The sequence below is a fragment of the Xiphophorus hellerii genome, chromosome 14 (assembly GCF_003331165.1).
Source record: "Xiphophorus hellerii strain 12219 chromosome 14, Xiphophorus_hellerii-4.1, whole genome shotgun sequence".
In the NCBI taxonomy this organism is placed as follows: Eukaryota; Metazoa; Chordata; class Actinopteri; order Cyprinodontiformes; family Poeciliidae; genus Xiphophorus; species Xiphophorus hellerii.
Genome location: NC_045685.1, coordinates 6,366,243 through 6,386,128, shown reverse-complemented (window position 1 = coordinate 6,386,128; position 19,886 = coordinate 6,366,243). Strand labels below are relative to the sequence as shown.

The 19,886-nt window shown below is 39.5% G+C and overlaps 1 protein-coding gene across 7 annotated transcripts; it reads left to right on the top strand.

Moving 5' to 3' along the window:
- Positions 1-808: 808 nt before the first annotated feature.
- Positions 809-17,361, top strand: LOC116732440 (uncharacterized). 7 transcript variants are annotated; one of them, XM_032582597.1, is made up of 22 exons: positions 809-1,039; positions 1,922-1,997; positions 2,636-2,701; positions 2,883-2,942; positions 3,023-3,097; positions 4,203-4,268; positions 4,340-4,399; positions 6,317-6,376; positions 7,322-7,390; positions 7,478-7,540; positions 7,669-7,749; positions 9,011-9,070; positions 9,174-9,227; positions 11,087-11,158; positions 11,739-11,798; positions 12,100-12,153; positions 12,919-12,960; positions 14,491-14,568; positions 14,664-14,703; positions 14,802-14,847; positions 15,673-16,087; positions 16,654-17,361. In XM_032582597.1, exons 1-22 carry the CDS (start codon positions 852-854, stop codon positions 17,125-17,127), a joined length of 2,259 nt encoding a protein of 752 aa, XP_032438488.1. In that variant the 5' UTR covers positions 809-851; the 3' UTR covers positions 17,128-17,361. The 7 variants fall into 7 exon arrangements, with proteins under 7 accessions (XP_032438488.1, XP_032438487.1, XP_032438489.1 ...); XM_032582596.1 differs by having other exon boundaries at positions 7,319-7,390; XM_032582599.1 differs by having other exon boundaries at positions 810-1,022; positions 7,319-7,390.
- Positions 17,362-19,886: the final 2,525 nt, after the last annotated feature.

The window sequence follows — 19,886 nt, the reverse complement described above, 5'->3', positions numbered from 1 at the left end:
AATGACAGGAAACGCCCTCAAAGCTAGAGTTAAAGGCCCTCTTTAGGGCGTAGCTTAGACAGAGGCTAACAAAGGATGTTACCAAGTGTTGCTTGTTACCTCCTAAAGGTAGCATGAGAAATAGACCGGCTGTATTTCGGTATTAATAAATGGAATTCATGAATTCGACTCACTGACTCTTCTTCATCTCTCAGCTGATTGGTGGACAGGTGTGAAGGAAGCATAACGGCATATGGATACATCGTCCCCATGTTGAGAGTTGGTAGTGGCAGCATCATGCTCTGGGGGCTGTCTCTATTTCTTCCAGCAGCAAATTAAAGTTGGTCACAGTTGATGGAAAGATGGCTGAAAAAACAAACAAACAAACAAACAAAAAAAACAGGACAATCCTGCAAGAAAACATGTTTGAAGCTACAAAAGATTTAGAGCCGAGCGGGAAATTACCCTAAACATAACACCAGGGGTAAAAAAAAAAAAAAAGAGGGATGGTTTTAGAACATTTTTTAACTTATTTACAAAGAACAATAAGCAAAAACCTCCGGTCTCTAGACGTGCAAAGGCTGCAGCTGTGATTGGAGTAAAAGGTATTGCAGCAATACTGGCCGGATACGGAACCAAACAAACACCACCTTTCATATTTTCGACTTTTTAATCCAAACCCTTTGCACTTCACAACTACACAGCGCGTGACGATGTGCCGCGCGGTTGTGCAACATCCTGACAAACGACAAAAAAAAAAGAGAAACCCACGCGGTGGACGATAAGCCACGCCCCCTCCAGCTGATTCCGCCAGCTCTCCACAGCTGAGTGGGCGTGGCGACCCGCTCACAGTCAGCCCATTGTTTACCGTCATGCAGCTAAAACTTGACGTTGCACTTTCTTCAGTCTGTAATGTGACTCCTGTTTGGGTTCACCTCATTTTTTTATCTTTTTATTTTTGGGCCAAACCGGTTTGTCTCCTTCATTTGCTCGACGACAAGGGAAAAGGAAGTGAAGGGCTGAGAGGCCAAGTTCAACAACTGGTTCGTGTTGTTTTGCTGTAAACCGACTTTTATTGGCTTTTCGTCTGACTGCACCGCTGTGATTGGCTCTTTTCGCTCAGTTTTGTGTCCGTGTGGCCCCGCATTCCGTTGGATATGATGTAAAGGTCGCTACGAAAGCAGGTTGCGGATTGTTTTATTTAAAAAAAGCTGAAGTTGTGTACAGTTTAAAAAGCTGTTTCCTTTTTGTTTTCGTGAGCAGAAAGTTCCAACGTGACATTATCAGTCCGCGAGGCTGTTCGCCTCCACGTCACGCCCGTCACGAAACTTTCACGGGCGATTTCTGTTTCTGGTTTCAACTGCAACATGTCTGAGTGCATTTAAACACATGAGCACGACGGCGGAAGAACAAACCCTGGGTTTGCTGATTGGTTGTGAGCTCATCGTGCTTTGCTCACAGCTTTAGGTTGGCAGAAAAATTTTAGCAAACATGCGACTGAAGTATTGAGTAACCTCTGCTTTAATATTTTAAAAATGTTATCAGACAAAAGGTAAAGCTTAATATGCAAATTCTGATATTTTAAACCCTATAATGGGGAAAAAAACAGTCAGTGAATGGCAAAAATAACTAATTTTAAGCACAAGAAGCACTCTTCTAAATCAATTTCTTTTAAATACAATACCCATATCTTCATTTTAGGTGTCTGTACCTGCTGTGTTTTTCCATAACCTGCTTGCTCTTGATTCAGTGAAGTAACTTGCAGCAGGTGAAATTAGCCAGAAAGTTTACTTTCTTCAAATAAGACGAGCAACAATTGCTACTAACGATACTCAAGTAAGAGTAAAATGTTCAGTGCAGTAAATTTACCCCTAAAAGCAAAAATATTCCCCCTAAAATGTTCAAGTAAATGTAACTGGTTGCTACTCACCTCTGCTTCCAGCACCATGAACATGTTCAGAAGAGACAAGGGGTCACCTGTCCAGACTCCTGTGGTTCCGCCAAGACCCACTAAAGAGGTGAGGAGATGCAGGACGATAACTTATGTGCATGAATCAATCAGGCGTAACATTATGACTACTACGTAATGCTGCCAGGAAGGATCATGAAAGGTGTGGTATCTGACCTCAACTAGCAGATCCCTTTAAGCTTTGTAAGCTGATGTTGCGTGATCAACAAATCCCTTCTATTTTTTTTTTTGTTTACTTTAAATTTTATGTTGTGTTCTTTAAAATCATTCATGTGCCATTCTACATTTATTCTCAGATTTGTGATTATTTTCCGTAAACGGTGTAACTGTTTGGCAGCATCTGGGTTTCTTAGCCAAACTTTCCTTAACTCGTCGTACTGTTTCTATTGGCTTGCTTACATCCCATAGTGCAACCTGGCACTTTGCGTTCCCTAGCAACACACATGAACCCCACCACCCACGTGTCCTAAAGCAAAACGTGGGTCATCAGATCAGGCTACTTTCATCTGCCCATTGTTGGCACCGTTAGAGAGGAGACGAAGGTTTAGCCTGACTTGTCTCTGCAACAAACTGTAAAGCATTGTGTATTCTGACACCTTTCTATTAAACCCAGGGTTAACTTCTCACCACATGACTTGTAACAATAACTTCCAGACCAGGCTTAACAGGCTTTTTATTCATTACTAGGAGCTGGACAACCCCGTCAGACACAGCCACCAAACGCAGGATCCTGAATCAAATGCAGCCCCAGAGGTAAATGTTCAAACTTGAATGTAAAGACAATGTCAGTGAACTTACAGTCCTTATTTCTTCTGAACACAAATGATCTTGACCCAAAGGCAAAGGTCAGATATCACTTGGCCTCTGACTGAGAGTCGGTCAGCTCTGTTGGCTTTAATTCATGGAGGTTTTGTTGTGTTTGCGTTGGGAGCAGCAGAAGACGGGAGTGATGGGGGTTGTGCAGAAGGTCAATCCCTTCAAGTCACCGTCAAAGGTAGAAAAACAAAGGTTTCATTTAATGAGTAACCAATAGCTCCTTGGCTTGCATAACTTTGACGTGTTTCTTCTACTTAGGCGACCTCTTCGTCTTCGAATGTCAGCCAAACGTCTTCCTCTGAATCGTTAGAACAGGCAACAGACTCCACACAGGTAAGTGGTGATGGTTCTGTTTGTGTCGCTGAACAGGCACGAGGATCTATGTTCAGAAGGCGGGCTGCTAACTCAATCAGGTTGCTTTTAACTCAAATCAGTATCGGAAAACTGGAGTTCTTATCGTTGTGTCACCAGTAAGACTCTTCTGACTGAACCTTTTTAGAGCTCGGTGACATAAGAAATTAAATAAGTATTGCGCTAAAATGTCTAGGTAACTTTTGGAAGAATGTCTCTTGACTCCGACTTAGTGTTCCTTGGGAAGGAATAACACTGTCATAAGACTGGTATAAAGATGCAGCACAAAATAGATGACAAAATGCTAACCTGTAAAATAAAATACTGACTTGTGATTTAGTGAAATGGCATGGATGCCATTTTTAATTTACAAATAGGAAAGCCTGGTAGATGGGTGGATTCTGGAAAACATTGAACTTGTACTTTAACAAACTGTCGGCTCTTTATTTATGTTATTCATTTATTTTCATTTAACAAAATGGATATATCATTTGACTAGTTGGGGTGTCATTTTACATATTTTCTTAAAGAAACTGAATGGACAACATGAACTTAAACTATAATAAACAACATTTTGAGGGATTTATTGTAATAATAATGTACAACATTGCAAACAATAACTGCTTTGCAATGCAAATGAACTATCATCCCCGTCTCTCAGCCTTTGGTTATTCCTTGATGCCAAGATTTGATTGGTTGCACAGTCCTGGTGGATGACCCATTCACCTCTTTCAGTTTTTTTTTTCAAAACAATCCATTTTCATGTAAAACACAATGATACACACAGTCTATCCTGCAAGGTCTTGGTTTTTGAAAAATGTGTATTTAAATTACATGTTTATCAAAAAACAATGGCAAGTCAGATTGCGATTTGCTTCGTAATTTTAAGACTTTAAGGTTTCCTAGTTTAAAATGTATTTGACCTTTCTAAATAGGCTCCGCCTGTCCTCAGTTTTCTAGTGGAGAACAAAAATGTGTGCTCCAGAGGTTAAGTGTTATACAGCAGACCTGGTTGGGCCAATCAGAACAGCTTTGTGTGTGAAGTTTCATGGTGGATGGGGAAATGCCCGTGTCACTTCTGTTTCAGAACCCTGGGATGTTAAAAGGAGTCGTGCAGAAAGTGAACCCGTTCAAGTCCACCTCCACCTCCCAGGTAACGACAGTCCTGTCGTTCTGATCTGTGTCAGTCAGTAAAGTTTCCACTGAGCTTGCTCTCTCACACAGGTGCCTAAAGCTCCGTCCTCAGACTCACTGGGACAAGAAAGGAGCCCAGACTCGTCTCAGGTAGGGAAGTTGCTGAAACGTAACCCAGAGTCCTTTGTTTCAGGTCTTCGTTCCTTTTCCCATATCCTATTTAGAACCGCACCCATTTCTAACTCTGGCTGGGAGCTGCAGCTCTTCTTTTGTTCCTTTTGAACAGCTTTTTTTTTTCTTTCAAATGAGATGTTGTGCCCCATTTGTTCCTCCTGCATATTCAGCAGCGAGATGTTTGGGAGCGTACTTTTCCTTAAACAGTCCGGTCCAACTAAGCCTGAAGGTCCAACTCAAAAAACATATAGTTCACCCTTCTTATAAAACCAAATGTCAATGTTAGTTTTTAATAATGTTTTGTTAAAAGTAGTGCTTTTATTTGAAAAAATAAAAGCATTCACTGTTGGAACCAAACAACTTCCACCTTCTTTGTATTTGACTGGGAGATGTGAGTCTACAGAGTGGAGTTCACCGTGCAAAGTACAATTATTTGTGATTTTAATCAGTGTTTTTAAGGTAGATTTCTTCATGGGTGGTATTTTATGTGGGGCAATGAGAAACCTTCTGAACCGAAATGAGAACAATTCACACATTTCCTGATAATTTGTCATTGGAATTGTGCATGGATCAGAGTTATAAAGAGGAGCAGGGTCTAATATGGGGATTATGCTCATGGAAAACTCATGAAATCCTCTGTATGATCTGCATAGTGTCACAGTTGAAATGGCCCAAACAAAAACGCCTTTTGTTTTATAGCAAGTTTTCAATCACTGAGGTCTAATACAATGCCTGTCCACCCTCTGCTTCAACTCTTCCGGGAAGGTTTACGGTTGAGTTTCATTAGTGTCCTGACTCTTTCTTTCAGAATCAGATATGTCATCCACTGCTGCTGGATGAGAAAGACTGCCTTGCATTATCAGCTCTTATTCACCTGGAAAGATGTTCTATAGGATTGAGGTCTGGGCTGTATAGGCGCCAGTCAGGTTCTTCCACATCAGACTCACTCATCCATGTCTTCGTGAACATGGCGCTGTGCGCTGGCTTCCAGTCGTGTAGGAACAGAGTCTCTAGCCTCAAGCTGTTCTGAGAAAAGGGATCGTTTAGACACAGTTTTTACTGTGTGTCTCCTACATGTTTGGCACCGCAAAGGTGGTGCTGTCGAAGGAGGTCAACATTAATCTTCTTGGGCTACATGCAAAACGGTGTGTGTGTGTGTGTGTGTGTGTTTGTGTTGAAAAACCAAACTAGTAATGCACATCGCCCCGTTTTGCAGGGTAATCGGTGTTCACCTTGTTTACCCTGTAAACGAAGTGGAAGCATCCGGCTGTGGAGATGCATTTGTTAAACACACAGGCAGGCTGTTCAGTGTCGGATTAAAACCTTTTAGAGATCTAAAAAAAAAAACTCGACTAGGGACGAGGTCCACTTTCTAGGACGACCATAAACAGCCACAGCAGATATCTTCCATCCCTCCACTCTGTGACTGAGAAAACCATAGATAATTTGTGTTTTGTGCTTGTAAAGTTGCAAAATGTAGAAAGATTCAAGAGATATAAACAGTTCCACAAGTCATCGTTAAAGGCCAAAATAGAAAGTGATTGCCTTCGGAGTTGGCGAATAAGTCTTACCATGATCACGCTGCCTGACTGGTGGTTTCACTGAAATTTGCAACTTCCAGTTATTCAATTTCTTGGAATTCATTTGAGGTAACTGATAAATAAAATTAGATGTAAAGGCTGTTGGGTGACTAATTCTGTCAAAGGTTGCATGCCTCCGCCTTAATTATTGGAAAATCAAAGCAGCTGACTGAGAGATTTCGATGTTGCCTACACAAAGTGCTGATTGTGTCGAGCTAATAAAAGATCTACAACAGACGCTGCTTTCTTCATTATGAGATTACTTGAAGATGTTGACTAGTTTAACTTTGGCTGCTCTGTGTTTGTGTTGCAGAGTTCTGGTGTGTTCAAAGGAGCCATACAGAAAGTAAATCCCTTGAAGTCTTCAGCACAGGTATTGACTAGTTCAGCTTTACATCCTGGAAAGATGTTCATGTTTCTACTCTTTCTAGATACACTTTTACCTCGTCTGCTAACTTCTAAATTTAAGTCGCCTATCATTTTGTCACTAACTGTTTTGTTTTCCCCTCTTTCACAAACCAACAGCCCATTAATATAGGTGCTCCTCAGGGCTGTGTTGTAAGACCCTGTTCCATTTACTTCATTTTCTTTATGGGTAACTCTTGAGAATCAGGATGTTTGTAGCAAACGCATAGTACCTTTGTGTTCACTTTGTCTTATTTTGAAATGTTCCTGTTGACGTCCTGTGCTCCTGTTTACAACCAAGTTTCTAGGTTTTAGCCTTAACGTTTTGACTTGTATTAGAACGGTTTCATTCTACCAGGCTGTTCTCTAGAGTCTACTAAGGTAGGGGATGTTGGTTTGAATCTGTGAGGTGCATTGGCAACCTCTTAGATGAAGTGAAATCTAAACTGGCTCATATGATTGATTTAGCCATGGAATATAAATCATATATTTAGGGATATCTCTCTTGAGGTGAACTGAAAGTAGGAATTTTTAGCCACTTATTTTGTGATTTATGGCGTCCGCAACTCCTACCTGAGCTGTAGACCTCTCTAGTTGGTTAGAGTGGATTGTATTTAGTGGAAGCACAGTAAAGGGGGCTGAACACTAATGTTTGTCATTTTTTTGTGAAACCATGTATCCCATTCCTACAATTTCACTTCTACGCAGTGCTTTGTGCTGACCTATCGCCTAAACCCAGTAAAATCCGTTGAACGGCGTCTTTTCCACATCACAAATGTGGACAAAGTTTAATGGTGTAAACACTTTTGCAAGCATAACAGCTAGAAATGTCCCATGTTGATTGAAACCAGGATTTCTGTGGGGCATTTGCACTGAAGTACCTAATTTCTTCTCTCATTTGTGTTTAAAGCAGCCCAAAACCGATGCTCAAGGTGACCCTGCAAACACACAGCAGCCTGGCGAAGACCTTCAAGACAAACGGGTGAGCTGCATTCTCTCCCGCCTTTTCCAGACAACCTGTTTGTGCCGAGGTTCGATTCTAATCTGGTTCTAATGCTTCATCAATTAGAATCCGGGGGTGATGTCGAGCATGATTCAGAAAGTCAACCCATTCAAATCCTCCCAGCCAAAGGTATTTTTAAAAAAAGTCCTGATATGCAATGTCTGGCTGTTTAGGAGATCTTGAGGGACATTTGGAGACTTGTTTACACACAACTTCTCCTCATGCTCTCTTTGCTTTTCTCTGGCTTTCATCTTCAGGATGCTCGGTCTCTATACAGTGACTCCTCCTCGTTAGGCTCTGGAGGCCTAACGGACAACAGCAATGTACCAGAGAAGCAGGTTGGTGCAAAGAACTACGATTTATTTAGATCTGCACATGCTCCTAATGACAAATATCTGCTAACTCAGGGAAACACCTTTAAGTACTGCAGTTGTTTTTAAATGGGAGACACTCTGAACACAGTTTACTCTTTCAAACACAAAACCTGGTCCCTGAACACAAAATTCCTGCCTTGAATACACAAATTTACTGACATAAAAGTGACGCAAAGTGGCTCAACTAGAGGCTCGGACAAAACTCTAAAATGGCCGACACACAACTGTTATCTAAGAGGAAAACTCATTGGGAGAAAACTTCTGCTCTGGCTGGATTTTCATAAAGCGTTACACTAATAGTGTAATACTTATCATTACCACAAGATGGCGCCCAATGTAGTGATTTCAAAGTACAGTTTCTTGAAAGTGGCTGGATGTATTTACAGGTAATATAATTGAAAATTTCAGTCATTCAACTTTGAATGTGGACCTCATAATTTAGACATTAAGTGTTTGTTTCTGTTATTCTTGATTATTACGGCTTACGGTTAATGAAAACCCAAAATTCAGATTTTCAGGAAATGTCAATATTACAGAAGACTAATAAAAAAAAAGAAAGCTAAAATAATAAAAGGAAGATGTTCTGTTTAACCTACACAGTCGTGTATAAGACTGTGGCTTACAGGGGTAATCCACAAAAGATTGTTTAAAAAAAATAAAAATAATTAAGGTTCTTTAATGAAAAGTTGAGTGGAAGTAAAAAGTGTTTAACTGCACGTAGGTATCCAGAACATTGGCTACTACTGTTGCACTCCTGGAAATTTGCTATGCATTTCTCATATCTATTAACCCGCTTTTTTTTAGTTAAATATGTTATCATTATGATTTAATTATTGGTTGAACCTGATTGGTGCCCTAAAACCAAAAGTTTGTGTCCTTGCTGCAGTGTTTCAAGTGAAAGGATTTTTTAATTGTTTTTATATAATATTCAAATTTCCTAAGATATTGTAATTGTTGTTTGATTAGATTTAAGCCATAATCATAAAAATATAGGAATAAAAACCTAAAGTGTAATGACACTATATAAGTTTAATTTATTTGAATTTTGTTATCCAGAATATTCCATCATAACATTATGCGACTAAACTAATAAAATGGGTTTTGACTTTGCATTATCAGTGTCATTCTTGGCATAACCACTAGGTGGTGCCAAAGGGCGTGATTTTAAAACTTGGGAGGAGTACTATTTCTTTTATTCAGTGTCTTTTTATGTTTTTAATTGTAGAATCCTGGGATGTTTAAAGGGATGATGCAGAAAGTAAACCCCTTCAAGTCACACACACAGGTAAAGACGCAAAGAACGTCACGTCTAAAGAACCCGTTTTCACTAGCTGTAAACCTGTGACGTTTCTAACCTTATTTAACTTTTCACTGACCTGTTGATCCAGGTGACAGATGACGCTTGTGAGACTGACTCATCTGTTCCTTCTAATATGACTGAGGTAAATAAAGTAGAGAACGCACCAAATGACATTTAGCTTAGTATGTGAGCTGTTTTGTTATGACCTCATAAAGCTCTTTAAGTTTCATTTGTCTGTTGGAAAGGTATTCCAAGTCCACGTACGGGTACACCTCAAAGAATTTGTCTGTCGTCAAAGTTCAGTATTTTTACTGTCGCTTACTAGCTAGAAAGTGAAACTGGTGTATAGAATTATTAAACATGGTGGACAATTTCAAGCCTTTTATTTTTTTACATAATTTTGATGACTGTGGTGTGAAATTAATGAAAATCCGGAATTAATAATCAAATTTCAGTTTGTTTTAAACAGAAATATCAAGCCTCTAAAAAGGTGATTTTTGTGCACTTAATATGTGGTTAGGGCTCCGTTTGCATAAATTACGTCATCAATGTGGCGTTGCATTAAGGCAATCAGCCTGTGGCGATGCTGAGATGGAATAGTGGCCAAAGTGGCTTTGACAGGTCATCTGCATTTTCGGTCTGGTGTTTCTCATCTTCCTCTTGATAACAGTTTGTAAATTCTCTGAGGGCCAATTCAGAACAGCTATTGGTTCTGCTTTTGACCCCTTTGGCAGTCTGGACGGGTGCCAATTCCTGCTGGACAGCTAAGGTTTTTCAGCGCAAGGAAACACTAAGGGCTTTAAAACTTCCTGGTAGACGGCTGTGTAAACAGTGAACTTCGGAAAACCCAGTGTACCAAGACCTGCAGATACCACGGTACCCCAAACCATCACTGACTGTGGAAACTTCCCATTGGACCTCAGGCAAAGTGGATTGTCCATAGCTCTCCACTCTTCCTCACAGCTTTGTGATGATGGTTACCAAACAAAATAGAAACTTTAAGTTCATCTGAATAGATAACTTTGGACGATTGAGCAACATCCCGTTCTTTTCTCCTCAGCCCAGGTAAGACACCTGATGCGGTGACTCCGCCCTCAGCCCACTCCTTCTGAAGTTGCCCCAGATTCTGGATTACTAATGCTCATTCACATTTCTGACCATATGTCTCACTTCCATTCAACGCTCAGTGAATATGTTTGGATCTGGCAGATTGAATACCCCCCTCTTTTGCAATGTCTTTTTGTGGCTTACCTTCCTTGTGGAAGGTGTCTATGTCTGTCTGCAGGACATCTGTCCAGTGAGCAGTCTTTCCGTTTATTGTGTACGCTATAATATGACCATAACATTGACACATTCACTGCACAAACACAAAATCTTACGGTGTTTTTGGTCTAGTTTCTAGTGCAAATATCTTAGTACACTTGAAATAAGACAAAATTAACTTGCAAGTAACTTTTCAGCAAGATATAGGAACTTGTTTTATGTCAGCGATTGCTTAGTATTGATAGTAAAAGTACTAACTATATTTGAAATAATCTGCCAGTGGAACTAGTACTCTTTCATCAACACGAAGAATTGCTCACTTAAAAAAAGCTACTATATTCTACTGAAAAGTCATTTGCTAGTTAATTTTGTCTCATTTTGAGTATACTAAGATATTTGCACTAGAAACTAGATCATTAATTCTTGGTAAGACTTTACTTTTTGGTGGTTTTAAAATTGTCTTTGAAATTGGCTATTATGAGACACCAAATTTTGGATTTCCATCATCCTGTAAGCCATAATAAAGGCTTTAAATATTTCACTCAATATATATTGAATCCAGATGTAATGAGTTTTGCTTTCTGAAAGGAGAGAGCTGTCCTTTTTGAGCTGTACCTGTATACCAAAAAATGCCTTGCATTTACTACATTAGTATCCCGTCCATCAATGTTGTGTGTAGTTTGTTCTGTTTAACTAACAGAGCTGATGTTGACTCAGTATTTCACTGTGACCCATCAGGTCGAGCGAGCTACGCACAGTGAGAACTCCAGCAGCTCTGAAAGTCTGGACGACAGCGCTATAGAGAGACATGTAAGTTATGATGTACAGGAGCCACTTGTGGTGGGTGACTTGTCATCCGTTGTAGATTCAGATGTAAAAATAGAAGGCTGATGTCTCACTACAACAATGCCAAGCATGTGACTAGGTAAAAATCACATGGTGTTGTTGTTAACTTACTGGAAGCAATGTTATTTGATAGTGGTGTTTGTTTTTTACACCACTATCCCGCCGGTGGGCGGGTTTTTACCTCTCCTTGTGCTGCCACCTTATCGTGGTGGAGGGGTTTGAGTGTCCCAATGATCCCAGGAGCTATGCTGTCTGGGGCTTTATGCCCCTGGTAGGGTCACCCAAGGCAGACAGGTCCTAGGTGAGGGACCAGACAAAGCGCAGCCCAAAGACCCCTTATGATGGACAAGAACTTTGGACTTTGTGTTCCCTCGCCTGGACGCAGGTCACCGGGGCCCCACTCTGGAGCCAGGCCTGGAGGGGGGACACGATGGCGAGCGCCTGGTGGCCGGGCTTTTACCCATGGAGCCCGGCCAGGCTCAGCCAAAATGATCCTAACATACAAATTCATCCTAGTTACAAACTAATCCATTGCCCTCTGCAGACCATTTGGTACACAGACGCCACGCCTGAGGTGGGAAACCAGCCAACAGAGAGGACTAAGGTTGGTCACCATAAACATTACCCAATCTTTATGAAAACCCCAGTTTTTGTAGTGGTGGTGTTTGTTTTTTCCTACCATGTGGTTCTCTTTAGATTATCTGGAAAAACATCTTAACACTGGGAAAAATAATAATAATAATAAGAATAGGATATTTTTCATGCTATTACAAGAATAACAACAGTGGGGACTGTTTTGGATTTTGTCAAGTTGAATCATCACTGCCATTGTTACACACTGAATGCACCACAGCATAACAGGACATAGTTGTGAAGTAACATTTGAATGTGTCTTTGTCTTTCAGACTTTCATTATCAAAAGAATTCTTCCGAAATCATTTTTTGGGTCAGGATCCAAGGTAAAGTTGACGTGCATAAATTTCTGGCATTACTTTGCTGATGGGTCAAAATAGACATCTAGCCGCCTGGCAACATTTCAGAAACTTTAAAACAAACAAAAATCAACACTGAAAATATTTTTTTTGCTAGGGTTGACATAACACAATGTATTAGAGGTGGATCTTGTGCTGAAATTCAGAAGAACCTGTGCATGGCTAAAGCATTGCTAGGCTAGGCGAAAGATTTTTCTCCAAATGAATGAAGCGGCTGTTCACCTTTTCCTCCCAGTCATTACATTCTTCACCTTACACAAGTAAACATTTCTGTTTTCAAGCACAGCTTCTCCTGAAGAAACTCCAAAACAAATGTTCACCGTGACGCCGCCAATGCGCTTTAATGACGAGAAAGGATGTGCGTCACGTCACAAATGGCCTGTAACAATCACACACTGAGTGTAACAGCAGGCTGACTGCAACCTTTTCTCTCCTTGATCCCTCCACAAAATATAGACCAAGTGAAAAAGGCATCTAAATCCTGCCTTTAAGTTATTTTTGGAAAGAAGCTTTTGAGTCTTCTTCTGTCAGTGGTGCTGTTGTTATGGTAACCTCTTAATATATAGGTATGGAAAAAAGTTAAATCACTAATTAGGACTAATTAACTAATTAAGACATAAAATAAGCCACTTCCAGGCACCAGTCAATTTGACTGTTTATTCTTTTTTCTTTTTTTTTCTGATTATCCAGTATCTTTATCCTGCAACACATTCATGTTTTCATTCTCTACAGGAATCTGCAAATCCATCATCAGCTGCTCAGGCGCAGCCTCAGGTTTGTAGTTTAGAATGTGAAAGTTGTAAAAAATGTTGCCGATGTTGATCTACCATACCACCTTGAACTAGTCGCATAGTTTTCGCAAGTTTATTTTTTTTTAAATTACTTTTTTAAAAGCGATTTCATCCAATAGACTAAAATCAAACACCATGTCAAACAAATCCAAAGCAAATATTTTAGCAGCACTTGCCATTACTTTCACTTTGTAAGATTATTGCCTTTTCTCGAGTAGATTTGGGAATTAGTTGGGGAGTTTTATTTTATTTTTTTAATAAGTTTCTTGTCAACTCACACCCAGCTTAAAGGGCTACTTCCTGGCAACTGGCTGCAATTACATAACTCGCCCTGCCACTTGCCAAGTTACCTAAACACGGTGGAAAAACAACAAACTATTGTCTTCACTAAAATTGTTAGTTATTTTGTATAAGCTGCGGCAATTGCAGCACAGTTTCAGAATATTTTATGATTCCGAATAGGAAAATAGAAAAACTGTTGAAGTCAGGGTGATTTTAAGATCATTGTGTTCCCGGTGTGTCGCTGCATTTCCTGTTGGCAAGTGGATGTCACTCACATACTTTGACGCATGATGGTCGTCACGTGAAAGGTTGTTTTTGTTTTCCACTCAAGGAGAGCTGAGCTTAAACCTTTTTGGGGTTTTTTTTTTTGTTTGTTTTTAAATTTGCACACTTGAAATGAGACAAAACTAACATACAAGTAACTTTTCATCCAGATGGGAGTTTTTTTTTTTTTTTTTTTTAAGTAAATCATTCCTTAGTATTGAAACAGAAGTACTAGTTCCACTGGCAAATTATTTCATATTTCCCATGTTAAAAGTGGGGAAACAAATCATCCAGTGGGACTAGTAGTTTTTCTTTAAGAAATTATTTATTTAAAACAAGCAGTTACAGTATATCTTACTGAAAAGTTACATTGGAAGTTAGTAGAGTTGGAAAAAAAGACAAAACCAAGATATTTGCACTAGAAACTAGACCAAAAACACTTGGTAAGATTTTATTTTTGCAGTGCGCAATATTCTGGGATCCCTTTAAATATAAACTTTTTAAACTACTTTGAGTTGTAATGCTTACTGTACCGTTTGATAACTACGATCAATTGGAATATATGCAATTGAATTCAAATGATTTTTTTTTTTGTTGTAAATTGCTTCAAGACGACAATTGTTGTGAATTGGCGCTATATGAACAAACAGAAGTGAACTGAATTGCATTCTAAATGCATAAATACGGAGAAATCGTTCTTGAATAAAGACTCACCAAGATCAGATCAGGACAGGAAGGCAGATCAATACATTCACATTTAGGTTGCTATTAATAACAGGGTGAACCCTGCAATCATCTGATGAGAGCCGACATGGAAAACACAACATGAGTTCATTGAAGAGACAATTTTACCAGGACGTATAACTTCTGATTTGAACATTTGAATCTTTTCGATGCCGTCTGTCATTTGGTCTTTTTTTTTTTTTTTTTTAAAAGTTAACTCTAAAATACGTTATCTTCGCTGTAGGAGGACGTTGAAGTTCAAACACTACAGCTGGCCGAAGTACCAGTACCTGGTGAAGGAACACAACTGGACCCTCTGGACGTACGCCTGTTTCTTTTGAGCTCCGAATCATGAATTATATTTGAGTAGCCAGTCGCATCCTGAAAAGCAATTTAATAAAAAAAATTCATTTGCAGGATGAGGAAGGCCTTCTTTCATGGTGGAAAGCTGCTGAAGGTAGCTTCGCTCTCAGTCGTTTTTGTTCAGTGCAGCTGAAACTTCATAAAGATAACTTTTTTTTTTTGTCTCTCCCTCCAACCTTCTCTGACTCCAAGGATGGGATGAGTGGAATGAAGCGAACCAGAATGATGACGCTGAAGAGTATGTAAAACAAAGCTTGTTGGGTTTTGTTGTTTTGAGTTTAGGGTTTAAGATGAAGAGCGAGAAATTGCTCATTTTAGATGGTACTTGTTGTTTGAACTGCGATTTAAATTCTCTCATTTTATGGTTTCTTCTATAGCTGTCTCTATTGCTTTATTTTTCTAATTATCTCCATTGATGATCATACATTTCAAAACAGGCATCTGGTTATATGGAGAGTCCCAATCCAAAGTGTGTGTGTGTGTTTGGGTGTGTGGGGGTGTGTGTGTCAGACCTGGACTTAGAACCTTGCTTGGAACGTAATGAAACTTAATTTCATTTGATTTATTTGAAAGCGGACAGTTTAATCCAACACATAACAATTCATGAGCTATGAAATGCCAGTTAGCCAAAAAGGCTATTTATAGTCCCATGACCAGGAAGTAAAAAAAAAAAAAAAGAAAGAAAATACAAGAATGAGTAAGACGCTGATACTAGATGAGATTAGACTTAAAAGAAAAAAACCTAACCCTCTACAAAGGCAAGAAGAAAACACGATACAAAAACATCATGTTGACCAGTGAGAAACACTTTATAGTGATTGATTGTCACTATAAAAAAGGAAAACCACTAAAAACTTTGAAGTATTACATTATTTAGATTAAACAAATCCACTTTTTCCCTGTCAACCGAAACACTATTTGTGTACGGTTCTCTACACAGAACGCTGTGGCGAAGCTGATTGTTGGCATTCAATGAGCACATCCCTAATTTCAACCTTACAAAACTTAACCAGTAGTCACAATATGCATATTTGTAATTGCCATTTCTCGTTCCGTTAATTAGAGTGGTGGAACAAGCCGCCGATCGAGTCTTCATGGCCGCGCGTCTTTTCGTTCGCCTCTTCAACCAGCGCGGCGCCTCCCTCCAGCAGCGCATCCTGGAGCTCCTCTCCTTGGCCGACTTGGCGGACGACTTCCACAAGAAGACGGTGACGGCCAGCGTGGGCGGCGGGGTGGCCAGCGTCGCCGGGTCGATCACCACCATCACCGGGCTCATTCTGGCGCCCTTCACGGCGGGTACGTCGCTCATCGTCACAGCGGTGGGCATCGGCATCGCCACGGCGGGCGGCGTCACGTCCGCCTCGGCCAACATCACGGACACGTTGCATTCAAAGACCGACCGCAAGAAGGTGGAGAAGATGATCCAAGATTACCAGGATGAAATTAAGGACATCAAGGACTGCTTGGAGTTCTTACAGGTCAGAACGTGCACACATTCCAGACGCTGAAGTGCATTAGTTTGACGGCGTATTGGGGCCATCGTGGATTAAAAAAAAAAGTACATTTCCACAAAAAAAAAAAAAAACTCAAATTTTCTAGAAAAAAACTCAGAACATTTCTAAAAGTTGAAAATGTTTGACTTTTTCAATTAAGAAAATTTTTAAAAGTCAAAAATTTTCAACTTTTGAAACTCAGACATTTCCAAGCCTTTTCTAGAATTTCTTTTTTTTTTTGGACAGAAATTTACAAATTTTTTCCTCTTAGTTTTAAAAGTTGAAAATTTTCAACTTTTGAAAAATGTTCTTAATTTAAAAAGTTGATCACTTTCAACTTGTGTTCTGAGTTTTTGTTTTTTTTTCTAGAAAATTTGAGATCTCGACGTTTTAAGTTTTTTTTTTTTTGTGCCAGAAATGTACTTTATTTTGATTCACAGTTGCCCAAGTACGCCGGCGTACGTTGCTTTTTCCTTTTTGTGTGATGATTTCTGAGTGTCAGCTGTTTAAAAATGTGTCGGACGCCGAGTCCTAAAAGCAAATCTTTTCAGGAAGGCATGGCGACGCTCGAGGAGTGGAACTTCGAGAAGTACGCCGAGAGCATCTCAAAGAAGCACCTGAACCAGAACGTCAAACACGTAATGAAGGAAGGCGGTCGGGCTGGGAAGGCTTTAGTCATCAACACGGAGAACCTGATCAGCACCGTCCAGGTTCTGAGCGTCGCCGGCGGCGCTGCTAAAGCTGCGCAGGTGATGAGCGTCACCACGGGGGTCATGTCGGGCCTCTTCCTGGCCCTGGACGTGTTCTTCCTGGCGAAGGATTCCATGGAGCTGAGAAAGGGCGCCAAGACGGAGTTTGCCGCCAAGATCCGAGAGGTGTGTAAGCACCTGCAGCACGGGTTGCTGGAGCTGAACCGAATCAAAGAGGAGCTGCAAAAAACTATGGATGGGATAGAGGTGGAGGTTGAAGAGGAGGAGGACATGTTGAAGTCTGACCTGAAGAAGCTTATTGAACTTGAAGATTGAGGGATGGTGGCTGCGTGTTTAAAATGAAGCATCCCGGCTTTAACAAGACAAACAAACTCAAATGGGGCAATAGCTTTGGTAGTTGTTTTTTTTCCAATCGTTACTGAACAGAGTAATGTTACTTTTTCTAAAATATTTCACTAGATTCTTTTAAGTATACTTGACTAAAATGTTTTATTGTAATTACTCTAAATGTGTGCCTTTTCCTCTTTTAATAAAAGTGGTTTATTTGTATTTTATATGTTTGGTTAATGACATAACTTGTGGAAGGCCGTAACCAGGCAGCAGAGACACGCGGAGACCGGTTTGGATCAGAGAATATTCCGGTAAACGCTGCATGAACGCCGCGTGCTCGCGCCACAATGCCGGCATGAAGGCCTGAAAAAATGTGGAAGGGCCGTCCTTATGGCTGCGGGGGGAAAAAAATAATTCTGTCAGGAACCAAACCTTAACAGATGTCAACATGAACGGTAAACTGGAAACAATGGAACAAAGGAAGTTAAAATGTAGCCTATAATTACAGTCACTGAGGTGTTGTTTTGTATCACAGCCAAAGAAAAGGAATGTTTTTAGCTGCAAAAATGTTGCAAAACAGAGTTGATGCCCTCACGCCAATATCCAGGTGACACTTATCACTCAAAACGTCATAAAACTGATATTTTTAAAGGGAAACCTTCACCCTAACTTAAGTCCAGATGGAAGAGGAATTGTACACCCAACAACTCCACCGAGTGGCTGACTGACCTGGTTGAATAACGTTTCACTGTAACAGAGCTGACTTTTCTGGTTGGTGGAAAAGGAGGCTAAATTTTGTCAAGTTCAAATGGAAAAGTTTAAAATTTGGCAACACATCTTGTCCCACTGAGTCTGGCAGAAAGAGGGAAAGAGTTTGGTACTTTTGTTGAGCTATGGAGGTGATTCTGCACTGTGAGAATTCAAACTTATGAAAAATAATTGCACGCTGACCTACAAAAAAAAACAAAACACGGCCTCGATAAACAAAATACAGGAAGTTTTTTTTGTTGTTTTTTTGGATAGCTTCCTTCTCACCAAACAGGATTCATGTATTTCCTCTAAAAGCCACTTTGGGGAATTCATTTTCTCATTCCTGTCTGTAGGTGGAGCAGGCTGAGTCGGACAGTAAAACTCTGTGTTTATGTCATTCAAGTATTCACACCTCAAATCATCCTTTCCGATCTCGGTGCTTACTGGTAATACCTGCTATTGACCTTAAAAAAACAAAATCTAATCTTCAGTGGTGGCTGACTGAAACCTTGTGGTTGGTGTTGCGGTTAAACCAAATGTAATAAATCACAACTAAATCTAGTCCTGTATTATGGAAATAGTTTTTTCCATATTCCTTTATTTAACCAGATTAAAACCCCGTAGAGATCAAGATCTAATTTGCAATGACTGGACTGAAAATCTGCCTTTCAGTTTAACAGAAGATACATTTATATATATTTATATAAATTATATATATAAATTAATTTATAGTAAAAAGGAAGTTCCAGTTCCAGAAAAACTCATTTGCTACTTTGAAGGTCATGTGGGTGTGAGTAATGAAATAATCTGCACTGACCTGTTCAAGGTGTTCACATGGAAAAGTGGACAGTTCTCTATACAAATGGCCTTTGATGTCTTAACTAAGCAATATGAACCTCTAAACAAACTTGTTTATATAGTTTTAAATTGGTTTTAATTCATTCAAATCTACCTTGTGTGTTTAGGCGCATTTTACCTCCTTTGCAAATTTCATTGTCTTTCAAAGGCGAGTGCCCTGCAATTTAAATTACATTAAACGTGTGTCATCACCGGCAGTCGTAACTACAGCAGGAGCTGCATAAAATACTGAAAAGTCCTCTTTTAATTTCATATTTTTTATTAGAAACATCATAAGAAAACGTGTTAAAATGAGCTGAATACAGCCGCTAAAGAGTAAAGCATTTATTTTAACTGCAGTGTCATCACGGCAAAAATACAAAACGTATTTTTGGTCTACTTTCTAGTACAAATATCTTGGTACACTTGAAATAAGACGCAACAAACTTGTATAACTGGCTAAAAGGTTACTTGTAAGTTGTTTTTTTAAACTAAATAAGTCCTTAATATGTCTTTAAAGAAGTACTAGTTCCACTGGCAGATTATTTCTCTGTTTCCATGTTATAAGTGAAAATAATCTGCCTGTGAAACTACTTCTTTTTCATCAGTATCAATTAATTATTGACTAATAACAAGCTCCTCTATCTTGCTGAAAAGTTAATTGCAAGTTAAGTCTGGTCTTATTACAACTGTACTAAGATATTTTCACTATAAACTAGACCAAAAACACTTGGTCAAATTGTACAATTTAAGCAGTGCTCGGTGAAAACTAAATATGCTTTTTTTTTAAAGAAATAAAATAAAATTGCTCAGATTGCAGTAAGCTGATGAGAGTAAATTGTGGCCGATCAGAAAGAAATTTAAAATATAAACACTAGAAGATCTTGGGAGTCTAAAACATAAACGTTTCTGAACAATTAAGCCCTAAAATCTTTAAAAGTTCTTCTATTTGAAATGAAAACAGCAACGGCTTACTGTAGATTTCTAAAATGGCTTCAAACAAACGGAAACATTTGGCTCTTTTTTACACAGTTACAAGCACAGGGGCAAGATTTCTCTATACCTCAGTCACCTTGTCAACATGTTTACGAAAATATCTCGGGGGGGGGGGAACTAATGTGAGCTGATTTGTCTCAACAGCTCAACAACTGGGCCTC